The following is a 20,056-nucleotide window of genomic DNA, read 5'->3' as shown; positions in this document are numbered from 1 at the left end:
CCCGGGAGGCAGAGGCTGCAGTGAGCTGAGATCACGCCATTGCACTCCAGCCTGGGCAACAAGAGTGAAACTCTGTCTCAAAAAAAAAAAAAAACAAAAACAAAAAAAGAAAGAAAGAAAAGAAAAGAAAAGAAAAAGAAAGAAAGAAAAAATACAATAAAATTGGAGCTAATTGGAGCTTCCTCTCCAAATCTATCCCCTTCCCGCTTTACTTTTCCTCTTTGGTTCTTCTCATCACCCAACATACTTTACCTGTTACCCAGGTACCTTGCCCATTGTCAGTTTCTCCCACTAGAATGTCAGCTCCAGGAGGGCAGGGGTTGTGTCTGTTTCGTCCCCTGCTGTGTCAGGATGGCCTGGCACACAATAGGTGTGCCATAAATGCTTGTTGAATGAGTGAGTGAAATTGTGTTCAGCTGTGTACTTATGAGCATTCCTGGGCATAGGTGTAGAAATATGAGCATGTGTAATTCCATAGGGGAGTTCACGTATTGTGTCTTGACTGTTTTTTTCTTTTGTTTTTTGAGAGCCTTGCTCTGTTGCCCAGGCTAAAGTGCAGTGGCATGATCTTGGCTCACTGCAACCTCTGCCTCCTGGGTTCAAGCCATTCTCCTGCCTCAGCCTTCTGAGTAGCTGGGATTACAGGAGCGCGCCACCATGCCCGGCTAATTTTTGTAATTTTTAGTAGAGATAGGGTTTCACCATGTTGGCCAGGCTGGTCTCGAACTCCTGACCTCAAGTGATCTGCCCACCTCAGCCTCCCAAAGTGCTGGAATCACAGGCGTGAGCCACCGTGCCCGGCCTTGAGTAACTGTTTTCGAGTGAAGGTGGATTGCCTTCCCTCCCTAACGTGGTGGTGTTGGTGTTGGTATGACCAGCGTGCACACACAGAAGCACGTACAATTACAGAGACAAACACAAGAGACACAGACCTGCAAGCACACAGAGATACCCAACACACACCGCTATACAACGTACATCAGTCCCCCTTTATCCGAGGTTTCACTTTTTGAGGTTTCAGATACTCTTGGACTAAAAATATTTCAATGGAAAATTCCAGATATAACTCCTAAGTTTTAAATTGCATGCCGTTCTGAGTACTGTGATGAAACCTCATGCCATCCCACTCTGGTTGGCCTGGAACGTGAATCCCCCCTTTGTCCAGCATCTCAGTGCTGTATCTGATACCTGTCTGTGAGTCACTTAGCTATCAGATCAACTGTCCTGGTACTGCAGTGCTCAAGTGCCGAGTTCAAGAAACTCTTATTTATCTAAATAATCGCCTGGCCGGGTGCTATGGCTCACATCTGTAATCCCAGCACTTTGGGAGGCCGAGGCAGGTGGATCACTTGAGATTAGGAGTTTAAGACAAGCCTGGGCAACACAGTGAAACCCCCGTCTCTACTAAAAATACAAAAAAATCAGCCGGGCATGGTGGCGCATGCCTGTAATCCCAGCTACTTGGGAGGCTGAGGCACGATAATTGCTAGAACCCGGGCTGCGGAGGTTGCAGTGAGCCAAGGTCGCCACACTGCACTCCAGCCTGGGCGACAGAGAGAGACTCTGTCTTAAAAAAAAAAAAAAAAAGGCCCCAGGGTGCAAAATAGTGATGGCTACAATTCGGATAGGCCAAAGAGAAGCCTTAAAGTGCTTCCTTTTAAGTGAAAAGGTGAAAATTCTCCACTTAGAAAAAGATAATAATATATGTAGGTACTGAGGTTGCTAAGATCTATAGTAAGAAAACAATCTATCTGCGAAATTGTGAAGGAAAAAGAAAGTTATGTGTAGTATATACAGGGTGTAGTATTATTCATTGTTTCAGGCTTTTGTGGGGGGTCTTAGAGAACGTATCCTGGTGAATAAGGGGAATCCCCCAACACAGACACACGTAGAAACATAGACACCCCCCTCCCCCAGCACACACACACAATGTCTGCGCTAGGATGTAAGAAGGACCAAGTTTTTCGTTTTGTTTTTTGAGACAGGGTCTTGCTCTATCTCCCAGGCTGCAGTACAGTGGCACAATCACGGCTCACTGCTGCCTTGACCTCCAGGGCTCAAGCGATCCTCCTGTCTCATCCTCCCAAGCAGCTGGGACTACAGGTGGCCACCACACTTGGCTAACTTTTCAATTTTTTTTTGTAGAGAAGAGGAGAGTCTCACCACGTTGCCCAGGCTGCTCTCAAACTTCTGGCCCCAAGCGATCCTCCCGCCTCGGCCTCCCAAAGTGCTGGATCGCAGGCAGAGCCACTCCGTGCCCGGCCCTTGGACCAAGTCTCGTAAGTGCGACTGCAGTTCTGCGTGTTGTTTACGCGTGTGCTTGTGCATCTGTGTTTGTGTTTCTGAGCTGGTATGTTTGTGACCCTGCGTGTATCTGTGGATGGTGTGTACGTGCATGTGTTGAGTATCTGTGTACGTGTCTCTCGTGTTTGCTCCGTGCGTGTACGCCTCTGTTCCCACCGCGTTCGCAAGGGAGGCTCTCCATCCGCAGACACAAAGTTTCCTTTTCTCCGTCAGCGGAGGGAGTGGAATGGGGCAAAGTCTGCAGAGGCCGGGAGGGGGAGGGTAGGGGAGCTCCTCAGTCGCGGCTTCCTAGGTGGCCGTTCCCAGACAAGGTCAGGTGCCCGCTCCCGCAGCCCCCGCGCCCTGAAGGCCCCGCGCCCGCAGCCCCCGCGCCGCCCGGAGGAGAAACAGTACAGTCCCGGGCGGGCGGCCCGAGTGGGGGCGGGGAGCCTGGGTCGGGTCCAGCCACCTGGCACGTGGGGCCCCGCCAGGGTCAGCGCGCGGGAGCTGGCGCCGCCGGCCGGAGAAGCCCTGGGGCTGGAGGTGGGTTCTGGAGCCGGGTCCCGTTCCGACCGCAGCATTCCTGCCCCCGCGTGAGTCACCGGGGGCACCTCCCCACCCCAGCGCTTCCGGCCGGCTTCGGGGGCGCGGAGCCAGAGCCGGGATCCCCCTTCCCAGGCCCCAACGGCCGCACCTTGAGTGAAGGGGACGGGAGGAACTGGGACCCCTTCCCCTCCAGAAGGTTCTTGCTTTACCGCAAGACGACAGGAGCAGGCCGATTCCAGATGTGCTTTCCAGATGTCCTGACCATCCCCCCACAACCCCTGCTCTCCGCCCCAGCTTTTCCAGAGAACGAGAGGGATGGAAGGAGGAGGGGCACGCCCTGAGTCAGATAGAGGGACAGACGCACACAAACGGACAAAATTCCTTCACACAGCAACCCCCCCCACACACACTCACAATGAATCACACTTAAACACACAGGGGCTGTTATTAGCACAGAAGACGCAGCGCTTGGTAAGTTAACGGCACACAGATATGCAAGGGCTGATGTCACAAACACAGTGACACAAAAACACCGTGACTCACACATATACACGCGGGCTGACACTGATGTACATTCATAAAGAGACATGTATGCATACAAGCCAACGTGGGACAAACACATAAACACACAGTCACACGTGTACACATTGATTACAAACACCTAGCAACGCAATATACGTCTAGGCTGATGCCAACACACACAGAAACCTAAATGTCCCTGCATATTCAGAGACACACACCACGTAACAGCGTACATGGAGTTGAGGTGGACAGATAGATACACACCAAGACACAACGAAGGGTCATTTTGACCTGCTCAGACACAGACACACCGACGCGTACCACCTCACAGCCAAGCCTCCATCTACGCCATAAGATGGAGCTGGATGCGCCCAGGTTTCATGTTCACCCAGACACAGACTGATACAAAAACACATTTGTGCTGGGTGCGGTGGCTCACGCCTGTAATCCCAGTACTTTGGGAGGCCGAGGCCGGTGGATCACTTGAGGTCAGGAGTTTGAGACCAGCCTGGCCAACATGACAAACCTGTCATGAAACCCTGTCTTTACTAAAAATACAAAAATAAGCCAGGCGTGCCTGTAATCGCAGCTACTCAGGAGGCTGAGGCAGGAGAATCCCTTGAACCCGGGAGGCGGAAGTTACAGTAAGCCAAGATCGTGCCACTGCACTCCAGCTTGGGTGACAGAGTGAGACTCCGTCTCAAAACAAAAACCCCAAAAAACAAAAAAACACAGTTTCGTAGATGCGCAGGCCTGATGCAGACACACAAGGATGGAGACACTGCCATGGACACATAGATTGACACGGACACACATCTATACGCTGACTGGTAAGCATCCTTAGGTCATGTACTCAGAGGCAGCAGGGGCCAGTGCACACACAGGGAGACCAGAGAGAAGCAGCGGGTGCTGTTACACACACACACACACACAGGTCTGTGACTACAGTCATACACCAACATGCTTACCCTGTGACATATACACACACGCCACAGAGACATCTATGGACACACACAGAAAGCTGGTAAGAGGCTGAGGGTTGAGAGCAGTGGCTCACGCCTGTAAATCCCAACACTTTGGGAGGCCGAGGCGGGAGGATCACTTGAGGCCAGGAGTTCAAGACCAGCCTGGGCAACATGGCGAGACTCTGTCTCTACCAAAAAATTCGAAAACTATCTGGGTATGGTGGCGCATGCCTATAGTCCCAGCTGCTTGAGGGGTGGGAGGGTGCTGAGGTAGGAGGATTGCTTGAGCCCAGGAGGTGGAGGCTACAGTGAGCCATGATCATAGTACTGCACTCCAGCCTGGGTTACATAGTGGGAGTTTATCTTGAAAAAAAATAAGGGGGAAAAAAAAGGTGGTAAGAAACACAAGTTATCCATGGACACGTTCTGATTCTGCAAGGGAACACAAGCTCTCACTAGGACACGCTCACACCCATAGCTGCACACCTGTGGGCTGACACTACCACCTCCATACAGAGAGGTGTGCGCCATAGCCCCAAACCCACTACCCTCCAGGCACACTTTACTTTCATACAGTGAGTCCCAGCTGTGAACACACAAACACAAAAAAGAGGGACAGACACAGGCTGACACTGGTATACTCAGTCATGCACACACACACAGACACCCACACACAGGCAACCCCTAAGAAACGTAGAGAGAGAGACATGCTATAAAGATCCAAACACATATTGGGACAGAATCCAAGCTGAAGGAAATATACTTAGTCACACACACACACACACACACACGCACCACACATGGGACATCCACAGAAGTCCACCCTCGCCAAGGCACACCCTCACACAGAGGTTGTGCTGACGGATACACTAACACTCAGACCCAGAACACACAGATATCCAGACACCCCACCACCACCACACAGACATGCACAGATCCTCACACCTGTGCAGCCCCCATTTCTCTCCCTCCCCTCCCCTTCTCATGGGACCTGCCAGGCTGACTCATGCCCGATCCCCAACCCTGGTCCCTACTCAACCACTCGAGCCATGGGCCTGAGTCACTCCTCTGGGGTCAGCATGTTCACCAGGTCTTCCTTGCAACTCAGGGTCCCAGGAATGCTGAGAATGTGAGCTCCTCCCTCCACCCTGGAGACCCCCAGTCAGAAGGCCCCTCCTCATTCCAGCAGAGAGAGGCAGCAGGTTGGGAGTGCGGGAAGCTGATGCCCTCCAGGCTGCAGCCTCCTTCCTTTACAGAGCCTCTGCCATCTGGTCCTCTGTCTTTCCTCCTTCAGTAGGGAGAACCCCCTGAATCCAGGGTCCCCCAGTGATGCCCCTGACCACTGCATAACCCTGAGCTCGGTCCTACCTCGTCTGCATGGTGCGGAAGGGAATGGTCCCCAAGAAGGAGAGGGTTTCTGTCACTCCAACTTCCCTGTCCTGTCTTTCATTTTGTTTTGTTTTTCGTTTTGAGACAGAGTCTTGCTCTGTCGCCCAGGCTGGAGTGCAGTGGTGTGATCTCGGCTCACTGCAACCTCCATCTCCCGGGTTCAAGCGATTCTCCTGCCTCAGCCTCGCAAGTAGCTGGGACTACAGATGCCCGTCACCACACCTGGCTAATTTTTGTATTTTTGGTAAAGATGGAGTTTTGTCATGTTGGCCAGGCTGGTCTCGAACTCCTGGCCTCAAGTGATCCACCTGCCTCAGCCTCCCAAAGTGCTGGGATTACAGGCGTGAGCCACCATGCCTGGCCTCTCTGTCCTGTCTATGTCCATCTTGGGTCACTGTGGCCTGTCCCTTCCAGTGTATGTCATTCTCTCTCTCTCTGTCTCCCACTTTCTTTCTTTCTTTTTTTTTCTTTTGAGATGGAGTCTCGCCCTGTCGCCCAGGCTGGAGTGCAGTGGCGCGATCTCGGCTCACTGCAAGCTCCGCCTCTCGGGTTCATGCCATTCTCCTGCCTCAGCCTCCCGAGTAGCTGGGACTACAGGCGCCCGCCACCACGCCTGGCTAATTTTTTGTATTTTTAGTAGAGATGGGGTTTCACCGTGTTAGCCAGGATGGTCTTGATCTCCTGACCTCGTGATCCGCCCGCCTCAGCCTCCCAATGTTCTGGGATTACAGGCGTGAGCCACCATGCCCAGCCTCTGTCTCCCACTTTCTTCCTGCTCTCTCTTCTTTGGGTTCCATCTCCCCAGTGGGGACCGGGCTGGACATCCTCCCTTTGACTGAGGCCAGCAGGCTTGTTAGGGCAGGAGGTGGGCCGGTTGTGGAGGGAGGCGGAGGAGAGGAGGGCACGGTTGATTCCGGTGCCCTGCTTGGGTCAAGGGCTGACAAAGGGGCACCAGGCCCACACACACTCGAGCCATGGAACAGCTCAGAGGAAACCCAGGACAAAGAATTCTATTCAGAGAGAGGCCGGGGTGAATGGAGGGAGAGAGAAGCAGAGAGACAGAGAGAGAGACACATACAAAGAGAGACAGAAAGACACACACACCAAGAGACAGAAAGAGACAGAAAAAGGCATACGGAGAGAAATAAGATAGGTAGAGACAGAGAGGCAGAGAAAGACTCAGAGGGAGAAACGAGAGAGACAGACAGTGAGGGACAGAAGGACAGTCAGACACTCACGCAGAGGTAGCAATGCTCCCTTGCTCCTGACATCAGCCCTGCGTGGCCCCCTATTCGGAGCTGACCCACATCCCCGGACTCACCTGGAACATGCAGGCTGCGCTGGGGGCCGTGACCTGGAGCCGTGGCCAGGGGGACAGCATCCAGGAGCCAGAGTAGGTCCACGGGCTCTGGGGGTCCCTGGGCTTGGCAGCTCAGATTGAAGGGGGTGTTGGCGGCCACAGTCCTGTCCTCGGGCTCCTCCAGGAAGTAAGGCAAGCCTAGCGGGGTGGGCAGTGGTAGAGGCTGGGGTCCCTCTGAGGCCCCAAGATGCCTGACTCACCACTAGGATGCTGTAGGCTTTGGGCAGCAAATCCACCCTGCAGGGTCATTGACTTGCCTTATCTGATCCCCGAGGGCACCTGAGCCATACCCAACACACGTGACCCCAATATCTGATTCCTCCCATGTCAGACCCCCCACGATAGCTGAGCTCCTCATGTCTCTCTTCCAGAATGTCTGACAGCTCATCCTCATCTCATTCTATGGATGAGAAAAAAGAGACCGCTGGGGTCGTGGGGACAGGGGTACGTTGCGTGCCTCTGACGCCTTATCTGAAGACCAGAATGGCCTCCTGTGACCTGATGGTGTCTGATGCCTAGGACATCCAACTACCCACAAGAAGTCTTTTCACCCAGAACATATAATCCCCCAGCCTTGGCACCATAACTTATATGGACTCCCAGCTTCTTGACCCCCCAAAACTCTGACATTCTTAGGCTGTATGATGCTAGGTTCATCCTGAATCCTCCAGCACCCTTTGACCCCTCAGGATTCCTGACTTCCCTCAACCTATGAGCGCCACACGTCCTCTGACCCCTCAGGACCCCTGACCCCAGAGCTCACCCTCCAGCCCAACGTAGCCAGGCTGGGACACGAAGGTCTGATGTCCCAGAAACACCAAACACTGGTACTGTCCCGTGTCGGAAAGCTGCAGGGAGGTGATTCTGACAGGGCAAGAGGAGAGACAGAGAGGTTCGGGGTCAGGGCTGGACACTGGGAGGGGGTCTGTCAGAACGGAAAGAGGGTGTCCAGCCTGGAAGCTCATGACAACCACGAAGTAGGTCCTATTATTAACTCATTTTGCAGAAGAGGAAAACGAAACCTAGATGTTCCATCACATGCTCAAAGCCGCACGGCTGACAAGTGGTCAAACTGGGGTTCCCACCCAGGTGGGCTTTCTGCCCTCTGTGTGACGGAGGTGGGAGTGGGATTCGGGGATGTGGCCACACACCTGAGCTGGCTGACCACTATCCAGTCATCCTGTTCATCCTCACCCAGGGGCACCTGGGTCTGGGTGCTGTCCGCGAGCTCCAGGATCTGTCCGTCCCGAAGCCAGTGTACCTCGGGGGGCTCTCCCTGAACCTGGAGCTGACACCGAAGGGTGCCCGTGAGTCCCCGGGCACCTGTGATATTCCCTGGGTTGCCCACGAAGGGACTTTCTTCAGCCCGCGTGCCTGCAGGGGAGATAGGAAGAGTTAGCTTAGGAACCCCCCCGGCTCCTTCCGGCCCTCAGTTCCACCCTGTCCTTGCCTGCCCACCGGCGGCCAGGACCCCGCCAGGCCTTTAGGCCGACATAGTTGCAGAGTGACCTCAGAGGGGGGTGGAGGGCGGAGGCTCTGAGAGAAGGACGGGAGCCCTCCCAAGGGACTGGGATCTAGCGTCCATCCCGTGGGGAAGGAGGCTCGGGATCTGGCAGCCTCCCACGCCCTGCACTGCCTGGCAGGGCCAGCCCCTGCCCCCTCCGTCCTCTCTTAGGTCTCTAGAGACTTAACAGGTCGTGCTGGTGCTGGTGGATGGAGGGGAAGAATCAGGGGTGGGGGGAGAGAGATAAGGGTGGTGGGGGGGCAGAGATAAGGGTGGTGGCGGAGGGAGAAGCCAGAGAAAGTCAGGCAGGGGAGATGAGACAGAGAGGAGCACAGATACAAGGAAAGACAGAAAAAATGAAGAAACAGCCCTCAAGAGAGAAGAAAAGGTGGGGGCGGAGGGGGGATACAGTCACAGAGGGAGGCTGAGAAGAGAGAGAGAGACTCAGAGAGCAGGGAGAGATAAAGGCAGAGACTGTGAAAGAGAGAGAAACAGAGACCCACAGAGATAGCAGAGCTGGAGGCAGAGACAGAGAGACAGAGTGAGAGCCTCCTCCCCAGAGATGGAGTGGACTGGTGGGGTAGGGACAAGTGGCGGGTCAGGGGGGTGGTGTTGGCAGGGAGAAGGGTTTTCCCCCAGGGCTCCAGAGCCCTCCTCATCCCGCCGCCTGACTCGGTGCCCCTTCGGAAAGATTTCTTCCTTCCTGGCGACCCCCAGCTCAGCCCCTCTCCCCATGGCCCCCTTCTCAGGTCCAGCCCCCACCCCTGCCCTCACCTTCTCCTTGTCTGTCTGTCTCTCCGGGTCCTCTCTTCTGTCCCCCCTGCCCTTCAGTTCCTCTCTCAGTCTTTCTCTCCCTCTGCCGCACTTGGTGTCTCTGAATTTGTGTCTCCCTCTCTTAAAGTCCCTTTTCTGTGGTCCCAAGGAAACTCCCTAAGCCAGCCCAGGCCCCCCACACCTGCCATCATCCCCCACCTCCTACCCCTGCCCCAGCCCCTCCGAAGGGATCCCTGCCCCAAGGAGCCCCCATCACTCACCCCCGGGGGCCATGCACGCCCAGCCGCACAGCGCCAAGCACCAGGCCAGCGGGACCCTGCCCATCCTGGGGCACCGCCACGCCATGGGTGCCAAACTTTCCTCAGAAGTTGTTGGGCTCCCAGCAGGGGAGGGGGCAGGGCCGGGCTGTCCCCGGCCCTCCCCCCAGCTCCAGGCTCCCCGGATTTGGCACTGCCTGCCTGGCACAGCAGCAGGGGAGGCCCTTGCCACCAGCTCTGCCCAGCAGCCGCCTTCTCAGCACCCCTGCCTCCTTCTCTCACTCCCAGACTTGGGCAACCCTTTCTCCGCCCCTGGCTCCCCCTTTGCCTCCGCCCACCAGGGCCAGAGCCCAGGGGCCACCTGGACAATCAGGGGTTAACTCAAGAGAGGAGAGGATCAGCTCTTTCTTAAAGGGGCCAGGGAGGGAGCTGAGGAGGGGGAAGGGGACCCTGGTGGCTGTGCCCCCTGTCCTGAGCCAGTGAGGCCGTGTCTCTCTATCCGGGCTCTGGGCGCTGTCCCTCTGGGCTCTGTGTCTGGTAAACATTCCTCCAGAACTCCACTCCCCTCTCAGCTCAGGCCGTGACGCCCCTCTCCCCGCCTCCACCCCCAGCCCAGCCCCAGCCAGGCCTCCTTGGCCCTTCATTCCCCCTCACTCTCTCCGCTCCTCGGACAAGGACACACACACACACACACACACACACACACACACACACACACACTCTTAGACGTCACTGACACACACAGGCTAGGACAAGCAGAGACACGCAGAGGGACCCAGACGGGCAGGGGCATGCTACTGGCCCACAGACACACTCAGACAAGCCAGGCCAGGAGCTCGATTCCTGGAGAAACCTCAGAGACAGGAGGACACGGCTGGGTGGGCATCCATGGGGGACACTTACTTGGGGAGACACAGATCTTCAGACACGCCAAAACCTGCATGGACGCCTAAATGGGACACCAAATACAGGCGACATGAAGGGGACCCAAGTTGGAATCCCAGTGCTACAACTAACTGTGGGCTACAGGCAAGTGACTGGCCTCCTGAGCCTCAGTTTGTCCATCTGTAAAATAGGAATAAGAATAGTTGTTGGCCGGGCACAGTAACTCACTCCTGTAATCCCAGCACTTTGGGAGGCCAAGGTGGGAGGATCGCTTCAGCCCAGGAGTTCGAGACCAGACTGGTCAATGCACTGAGACCCCCATCTCTACAAGAAGTTTAAAAATTAAAACTTAACCAGGTATCATGGCGTGTGCCTGTGGTCCCAGCTACTAGGGAGGCTGGAGTGAGAGGAAAGCTTGAGTCCAAGAGATCGAGGCTGCAGTGAGCCCTGATCATTCCACTGCTCTCTCCCTCTGGTGGGACTGTGTATCCTGGTTATTGCAGATCTGCTGCCTGCGTATTGGCTCTGCTGCACCTCCATTCCTCTGCCCTGTGTGTTTGGCACGTGGAGGGCTCTGCATGCCTGGATGTCTGTGAGGAGGAGGCTGGGCGTCTATCCCTCTGCTCTTGGCCACCTGTGTTTGGGTACTGGTATACCTACGGTGCATCATAAAGTCCTATCTGTTTGGCCTCCTGATGTCTCTTCTACCTGCCCCTTCCCAGCACCCCTGTCTGATCCTGCCTTCTCCTGCCTCTACTGTCACTCCTTTCTCCCATTTAGCAACCAGAGGACTGTTTCTGAAAGTCAAATCCTACCCTGTCCCTTCTCTGCTTGCCCATGGCCTCCTGCTGCCCTCAGGGCAAGCTCCCAGCTCCTTGTCACTGGCCACTTAGGGCCCTTCACCGTTGTCTCCCTGGGCTGTGTCTTTTTTTTTTTTTTTTTTTTTGAGACGGAGTCTTGCTTTGTTGCCCAGGCTGGAGTGCAGTGGCTCGATCTCGGCTCACTGCAACCTCCATCTCCTGGGTTCAAGTGATCCTCCCACCTCAGCTTCCTGAGTCGCTGGGATTACAGGTGTGCACCACCATGCCAGGTTAATTTTTGTATTTTTGGTAGAGACGGGGTTTCACCATGTTGGCCAGGCTGGTCTGGAACTCCTGAACTCATGATCTGCCCGCCTCGGCCTCCCAAAGGGCTGGGATTACAGGCGTGGGTCACTGTGCCCGGCCATGGGCTGCTGGCTTCTGTTGCTCCTTCCAACCTGTCTCCCACTCAACAGTCAGAAGGCTTCTTCCCAATCTCAAACCAAACCCTTTCCCACCTCTGCCCCAAACCTTTCAGCAGAACCCTAAACTCCTTATGTTTCTGTGACCCTCCCCTCGCCTCCCCAGGCTTCTCTCGCTTTCTCACCCAAAGAGCCCCCTCAGAGGACTTGGAGCAACCTCCTGCAGCACTTTGTCCCCAACTCTATCATCCCTTCTCCACCGCATCACTGCCTGGCCCCCCCAGCCCAATCTAGGTCCTCATATTGTTCACTCCCAACATGCTGTCCCTTTCCTTGGCAACACTTTGCCTGGGTTGTCATTATATATTTATTGGCATGATTATGTGTCTCACGTCTGTCTCCTCCCACTGGTCTGTGGGCTCTGCGGGGGAAGGGACTGGGTATATTTTGGGAACTGCTGCATCTTCACCGCCCTGTAAAAGGCCTGCCATAAAGGGGACAATTCCTTATTGTGGCATTTTTTTTTTTTCTTGAGACAGAGTCTCACTCTGTTGCCCAGGCTGGAGTGCGGTGGCTGTATCTTAGCAGACTGCAAACTCCACTTCCCAGTTCAAGCACTCTGTCTTCTTGCTCTGTCATCTCGCTCTGTCATCCAGACTGGAATGCAGTGGCGCCATCATAGCTTGCTGAAGCCTCAAACTCCTGGGCTCACGTGATCCTCCTGCCTCAGCCTCCCCGAGTAGCCAAGACTATGTGTGCAAGCACACCTGGCTAATTTTAAAAAACTGTTTTAGGGGCCAGACGTGGCTGCTCAAGCCTGTAATCCCAGCACTTTGGGAGGCCGAGGCGAGTGGATCATGAGGTCAGCCTGGCCAATCATTCCACCTGGGCCTCCTAAAGTATGGGATTATAGGCGTGACCCACTGCATGACCCACTGTGTGATCCACTGCACCCAGCCCCATCTCTTTTTTTCTTTTTTTCTTTTTGGCTGGGGAGATGGTCTCTCGCTGTCACCCAGGCTGGAGTGCAGTGGCGCAATCCCGGCTCACTGCAAACTCCACCTCCCAGGTACAAGAGATTCTCCTGCCTCAGCCTCCTGAGTAGCTGGGACTGCAGGAACTCACCATAATGCCTGGCTAATTTTTGTATTCATAGTAGAAATGGGGTTTCACCATGTTGGCCAGGCTGGTCTCAAACTCCTGACCTCAGGTGATTTGCCTGCCTCGGCCTCCCAAAGTTCTGGGATTACAGGTGTGAGCCACCACGCTCGGCCTATTGTGGCACTTTTGAGGGGTGCAAATATGTGCAAAGATCTGTTCACTTGTTTAGATATGTTGGGGGGCCCCTGCCCACCCTAGGGCTCAGTGAACCCAGCTGGTTGATGGCCTACTTGAACCTGTGAATTCATTCATTCATGAACTATATGAACTATTTGCTGAGCACCTGCTATGTGCCTGCAATTTACTTTGAAATGCATTTTAAAAAATGAGACGGGGGCCGGGCTTGGTGGCTCACATCTGTAATCCCAGCACTTTGGGAGGCCCGGGTGGGTGGATCATTTGAGGTCAGGAGCGCGAGACTAGCCTTGCCAACATTTTAAAACCCCATCTCTACTAAAAATACAAAAAAAAAATTAGCCAGGCATGGTGGTGTGCACCTGTAGTCCCAGCTATTTGGGAGGCTGAGGCAGGATAATCTCTTGAACCTGGGAGGGGGAGGTTGCAGTGAGCCAGGATTGTGCCACTGCACTCCAGCCTGGGTGACAGCAGAGACCATCCCCCCTCCCCCACCAAAAAAGAGAAAAAGATTCGGGGCTGGGTGCAGTGGGTCGCACCTATAATCCCACACTTTACGAGGCCCAGGTTGGAGGGTTGCTTGAGGCTAGGGGTTTAAGACCAGCCTGGCAACATAGCCAGACCCTGTGTCTTCCAAAAAATTTTTTTAATCAGCCAGGTGTTCTTGCGCACATAGTCTTGGCTAATTGGGGAGACTGAGGCAGGAGGATCGCTTGAGCCCAAGAGTTTGAGGCTGCAGCAAGCTATGATGGTGCCAATGCATTCCAGTCTGGATGACAGAGTGAGACCCTATCTCTAAAAAAAAAAGAAAAGAAAAGATGGACAGGTGGTGCTGGGGTGGGGTTTCTACAATGAGCAAGACAAGTCCACATCCTCCTGGAGTTTCCATTCAAAGGGGAAGAGAAATAACAATCACATAAATACTTATCATGTTGCAAGATGTGCAGTGAAGAAAAATAAAGCAGGGGCCAGGCACAGTGGCTCATGCCTATAATCCCAGCACTTTGGGAGGCCGAGGTGGGCGGATCACCTGAGGTCACGAGCTTGAGACCAGCCTGGCCAACATGGTGAAACCCATCTCTACTAAAAATACAAAAATTAGTCAGGCACTGTGGTTCACGCCTGTAATCCCAGCACTTTGGGAGGCTGAGACAGGCGGATCACGAGGTCACGAGTTTGAGACCAGCCTGGCCAACATGGTGAAACCCTGTCTCTACTAAAAATACAAAAATTATCTTGGTGTGGTGGTGCGCACCTGTAGTCCCAGCTACTCGGGAGGCTGAGGCAGGAGAATTGTTTGAATGCAGTAGGCAGAGGTTGCAGGAAGTGAGCCGAGATCACGCCACTGCACTACAGCCTGGGTGACAGAGCAGGATTCTGTCTTAAAAAAAAAATTTTAAAAACCCAAAATTATCTGGGTGTGGTGGTACACACCTGTAATCCCAGCTACTTGGGAGGCTGAGGCAGGAGAATCACTTGAACCCCAATGGAGGAGGTTGCTTTGAGCCAAGATCGCTTCATTGCACTCCAACCTGGGCGACAGAGCAAAACTCCATCTCAAAAAACAAACAAACAAACAAAAACAAAAAAAGAAAAAGGAAAAGAAAGCAGGGGATAGTGAGAGGTGTGGGTGCTGTTTTAGAGAGGATGATGGGGGAAGGCCTCTCTCAGGCTATGATTGAGATCTGAAGTAAATTAGCAAGTGAGCCCTGTGGGGAACAGCATTCCAGGTGGAGGGAACAGCCAGTGCAAAGGCCCAGGGGCAGGCATGTGGCAGGCATGTGAAGAACTGTGAGGAGGCCTGTTTGTGGCTGGAACAGTTGGGGGCAGGAGTAGAGGGAAGGTGGGCTTGGGGTGAGGGCAAGCCTTGGCCTGGCAAAAACTTTGGTCTTTGTTTTAACTATGATATGAACAGGAGTGATACCATCTGATCTAGTTTTAAAGGATCCCTCTGCTAAGGCAAGTGAAAGGTTGATACGTTCTTCCTCTGTTGCCCAGGCTGGAGTGCAGTGGCATGAACACAGCTCACTGCAGCCTCGACCTCCTAGGCTCAAGTGATCCTCCCACTTCAGTCTCCCAAGTAGCTGGGACCACAGGTGTGTGCCACAATAACTGGCTAATTTTTTAAGTTTTTCGTAGAGACAGGGTCTCACTTTGTTATCTGGGCTGGTTTTGCACTCCTGGGCTCAAGAGATCCTCCCGTCTCGGCCTCCCAAAGTGCTGGGATTACAGGCGTGAGTCACTGTGCACCTGGCTGGTTGGCAGAGTTTCTGACAGAGGGATCAGGACCTGGACACATTAATTTTAAGCGTCACTACACATGGGACCATCAGTTTTGCAATGTGATGCAACAAGATGTGGCCCAGCACCTCCAGGGAGGATCTCTTGCCAGAATGAGCCTGAATCTGATCTAATTCCCAGTTTACAGGAGATCCTGGGAACAGAAGGACATCTTGAACAGCACCACAAAGATGCTGTCAGCCTAATCCAGAATGTGAAAAATTGCACAGGGCCAAAGACCCAGTTGATTCAAGAAATTAATGGCATGTAAAAGGATGGGTAACAGTTACAGATTTTAAAAACTTAATAGACATTTCAAACAAAATTCAGATTCTGATTTGAACAAACCAATTTTAAAAGACATTAATATTCCAGCACTTTGGGAGGCCAAGGTGAGAGGATTGCTTGAGCCCAAGAGTTTGAGGCCAGCCTGTGAAACATAATGAAATCCCATCTCTACAAAAAAAAAAAAAAAAAAAAAAAAAGTTTTTTTAAAATTAGCCAGGTGTGGTGGTGTGTGCCTATAATCGCAGCTACTCAGGAGGCTGAGACGAGAGGATCACTTGAGCCTGGGAAGCAGAGGTTGCAGTGAGCAGAGACTGTGCCACTGCACTCCAGCCTTTTTTTTTTTTTTTTTTTTTTAAAAAAAGGACAGGCCAGGTGCAGTGGCTCACACCTGTAATCCCAGCATGTTGGGAGGCCAACATGCTCCCAGCATTTTGGGAGGCCAAGGCGGGCAAATTACCAGGTCAGGAGTTCCAGGCCAGCCTGACCAACGTGGTGAAACTCCATCTCTACTAAAAATACAAAAATTAGCCAGGTGTGGTGGCGCACACTGGTAGTCTCAGCTACTTGGGAGCTCGGGAGGCTGAGGCAGGAGAATCGCTTGAACCCGGGAGGCGGAGGTTGCAGTGAGCCGAGATCATGCCACTACACTCCAGCCTGGGCAACAGAGTGAGACTCCATCTCAAAAAAAAAAAAAAGGACATTTATGAGACTATCAGAGAAATGTGAAAATGTGAACACTATGAATCACTATGAATACAATGAATGAATAACAGAATTGTTGTGATAGGTGTGAAAATGAGTATTGTAGTTTTGACTTTTAAAAAATAAACTTTAATGGGGAGTTATTGTGTTTTTTGTTGTTGTTGTTTGAGATGGGCTCCCTCTGTCACCCAGGCTGGGGTGCAGTGGTGTGATCAAAGCCCACTGCAGCCTTGTCCTCCCAGGCTCAGGTAATCCTCCCACCTCAGCCTCCTGAGTAACTGGGACTACAAGTGTGGACCACCACACCAGTCTCACTTTTTGTAGAGATAGGGTTTCCCTATGTTGCCCAGGCTGGTCTTGAACTCTTGGGCTCAAGAGATCCGCCTGCCTTGGACTCCCAAAGTGCTGAGATTACAGGTGTGAGCCACCACGCCCAGCCAGAGTTATTATTTAATGGGTAGTTTTTGTTGGAAACAATGGAAACATTTTGGGCACAAATAGTTGTGATGGTTATACAACATTGTGAATATATTTTTTGTTTGTTTTTTTTTTTTGAGACAGAGTTTCACTCTTGTTGCCCAGGCTGGAGTGCAGGTTGCTCATTGCAACCTCCACCTCCCGGGTTCAAGCGATTCTCCTGCCTGAGCCTCCTGAGTAGCTGGGATTACAGGCATGTACCCCCACGCTCGGCTAATTTTGTATTTTTAGTAGAGACGGGGTTTCTCTATGTTGGTCAGGCTGGTCTCGAACTCCCTACCTCAGGTGATCCACCTGTCTCGGCCTCCCAAAGTGATGGGATTACAGGCATGAGCCACTGCGCCTGGCCCATTTCGAATATATTTAATGCTACTAAATTGTATACTTCTAAATGGTTAAAATAATATTATTATGTGTATATTTTAACACACGCAGAAAACTATTTGAAGACCACACCGATTCCATTTTTACTTTGGGGGCCAATAATTCTTCTTTATTGTTTAAGCCATTTTGAGTTTCTGTATTTTTTTACTTGCTACTGAAATCATCCTGATGTCAACTTTTATATTGATACAGTGCAAAGTCTGTGCCTTTGTTTGTTTGTTTTCTTTTTTGTACAGATGGGGTCTCACTATATTGTCCAGGCTGGTCTCAAGCTCCTAGGCTCAAGCGATTCTCCTACCTCAGCCTCCCAAAGTGCTAAGATTATAGGTATAAGCCACCATGCCCAGGCCGACATGCCTCTTTATTTATTATTTATTTATTTATTTTTGAGACGGAGTCTTGCCTTGTCGCCCAGGCTGGAGTGCAGTGGTACTATCTCGGCTCACTGCAAGCTCTGCCTCCCGGGTTCACACCACTCTCCTGCCTCAGTAGCTGGGACTACAGGCGCCCACCACCACGCCCGGCTACTTTTTTGTATTTTTAGTAGAGACGGGGTTTCACCATGTTAACCAGGATGGTCTCGATCTCCTGACCTCGTGATCTGCCCACTTCAGCCTCCCAAAGTGCTGGGATTACAGGCGTGAGCCACCGTGCCCAGCCCGCCTCTTTATTATTTTTTTAATTATTTAAAAAAAAATTTTTTTTTTTTGAGGCGGAGTCTCGCTCTGTCGCTTAGGCTGGAGTGCAGTGGCGCGATCTTGGCTCACTGCAAGCTCTGCCTCCCGGGTTCACACCATTCTCCTGCCTCAGCCTCCTAAGTAGCTGGGACTACAGGCACCCACCACCATGCCCGGCTATAGCCCGCCTCTTTAAATAAATAGGTCTGCTTGTATTTCTACCTGATTCCAGATTTCCCTGAATGTGAATTTTGAGTGCAAAGGAATGCAAATCATTGCCTTAATTTAATTTTTTATTTTTTTGAGATGGAGTCTTACTCTGTCGCCCAGGCTGGAGTGCTGTGGCACAATCCTGGCTCACTGCAACCTCTGCCTGCTGGGTTCAAGCAATTCTCCTGAGTGGCTGGGATTACAGGTGCCTGCCATCATGCCTGGCTAGTTTTTGTATTTTTGGTAGAGACCACGTTTCACCATGTTGTCCAGGCTGCTCTCAGACTCCTGACCTCAAGTGATCTGCCTGCCTCAGCCTCCCCAAAGTGCTGGGATTAAAGGCGTGAGCCACTGCACCTGGCCCCATTGCCTTAATTTTAAAAGAAGAAAACCTTAAACTTCATTCCTTTTCAAAATGCACTGACATATAAAAAATAGTAATAATATTAAATCCAAGAAGAACTTAGCAGATGTTTATTTCCTATGAAGTTCTGAAAGTTTTCACATTTCTTTCCGGATTTTTTTTTTTTCCCTTGAATCAGAGTCTTGCCCTTTTGGCCAGGCTGGTCTTGAACCCTTGGGCTCAAGCAATCCTCCCGCCTCGGCCCCTCAACAAGGGTTACAGGTGTGAGCCACTGTGCCTGGCCCACATTTCTTACATCTTATCAATTTATTGAAGGCTTTAAGATGGTAAAGCCTCAGTCAAGGTGTGACCAGCTAGGAGGTGGCAAAGTTAGGATCTGATTCCAATCTCATCTTTCAATTCTCTATTATTCTCTGTTTTGTGCTATCTCTATAGAACTTAAGCCAATAAAGCATTAACATCTTGGATTTTTTTTTTAAAAAAAGAAGCTTTCGCTAATGATATACGCATTGCTTAAGTTTTTTGATGAACTGATACATGCATTTATTCGGAAATGCCTAAAAAGTCCTGAACTGGTCTGGGCATGGTGGCTCACGCCTGGCCAACACAGTGAAACCCCATCCGTACTAAAAAAACAAAAATTAACCAGGCGCTCGCTGGTAATCCCAGCTACTCAGGAGGCTGAGGCAGGAGAATCGCTTGAACCCGGGAGGTGGAGGCTGCAGTGAGCCAAGATCGTGCCACTGCACTCCAGGTTGGGTGGCAAAGTAAGACTTCGTCTAAAAAAAAAAAAAAAAAATTGGCCGGGCGCAGTGGCTCACACCTGTAGTCCCAGCACTTTGGGAGGCAGAGGCAGGCAGATCACTTGAGGTCGGGAGTTTGAGGCCAGTCTGACCAATATGGAGAAATCCCGTCTCTACTAAAAACACAAAGATTAGCCAGGTGTGGTGGCGCATGCCTGTAATCCCGGCTATTTGGGAGGCTGAGGCAGAAGAATCACCTGAACCCAGGAGGTGGAGGTTGCGGTGAGCGGAGATCGCGCCATTGCACTCCAGTATGGGCAACAAGAGCAAAACTCTGTCTCAAAATAAATAGATAAATAAATAAATCCTGAGCTGGTGGCCAGGTGTGTAGAAACGTTAGAAAGCAGTGTAGCAAAATGCTAGTGGGAGAACCCAGGAAGTGCACAAGGTGTTCCTTGTACAATTCCCTCAACTTTGCTGCACGTTTGAAAACTGTCCTCATAAAATGTCAAGGGCAAAAATATCTTTAACTCTCAGAAATGTGCATTAAATTACTTTCTGTAATTTGCCTTAAAATAACCTTTTAAGGCCAGGTGCGGTGGCTCACACCTGTAATCCCAGCACTTTGGGAGGCCGAGACGGGCGGATCACCTGAGGTTGGGAGTTTGAGACCAGCCTGACCAACCTGGAGAAACCTCATCTCTACTAAAAACACAAAATTAGCTGGACATGGTGGTGCATGCCTGTAATCCCAGCTACTAGGGATGCTGAGGCAGGAGAATCGCTTGAAACTGGGAGGCGGAGGTTGCGGTGAGCTGAGATCACGCCATTGCACTCCAGCCTGGGCAACAAGAGCGAAACTCCATCTCAAATTAAAAATAATAATAATAATAATAATAATCTTTAAAAAGCAATAGGTGGCCAGGCA

The 20,056-nt window shown here is 52.1% G+C and overlaps 1 protein-coding gene across 2 annotated transcripts in view; it reads right to left on the bottom strand.

The window, feature by feature from the left end:
- AXL (AXL receptor tyrosine kinase) overlaps nucleotides 1-10,166 on the bottom strand; it is a 42,977-nt gene extending 32,811 nt beyond the window's left edge. The window contains exons 1-4 of one of the 2 annotated variants that reach the window (XM_003812463.5): nucleotides 9,604-10,166; nucleotides 8,217-8,439; nucleotides 7,829-7,929; nucleotides 7,027-7,203 (exon numbers count right to left, since the gene is read on the bottom strand). In XM_003812463.5, coding sequence (XP_003812511.3) covers nucleotides 7,027-7,203; nucleotides 7,829-7,929; nucleotides 8,217-8,439; nucleotides 9,604-9,688 — 586 coding nt within the window. In that variant the 5' untranslated portion in view covers nucleotides 9,689-10,166. The remainder of the gene's footprint in view (nucleotides 1-7,026; nucleotides 7,204-7,828; nucleotides 7,930-8,216; nucleotides 8,440-9,603) is intronic. The other variant, XM_003812464.5, reaches the window with a different exon arrangement.
- Nucleotides 10,167-20,056: the final 9,890 nt, after the last annotated feature.

This window comes from Pan paniscus, chromosome 20 (genome assembly GCF_029289425.2).
Source record: "Pan paniscus chromosome 20, NHGRI_mPanPan1-v2.0_pri, whole genome shotgun sequence".
Classification (NCBI taxonomy): domain Eukaryota; kingdom Metazoa; phylum Chordata; class Mammalia; order Primates; family Hominidae; genus Pan; species Pan paniscus.
The sequence above is the reverse complement of the archived record's forward strand: the minus strand, read 5'-3'. Positions and strand labels throughout refer to the sequence as shown.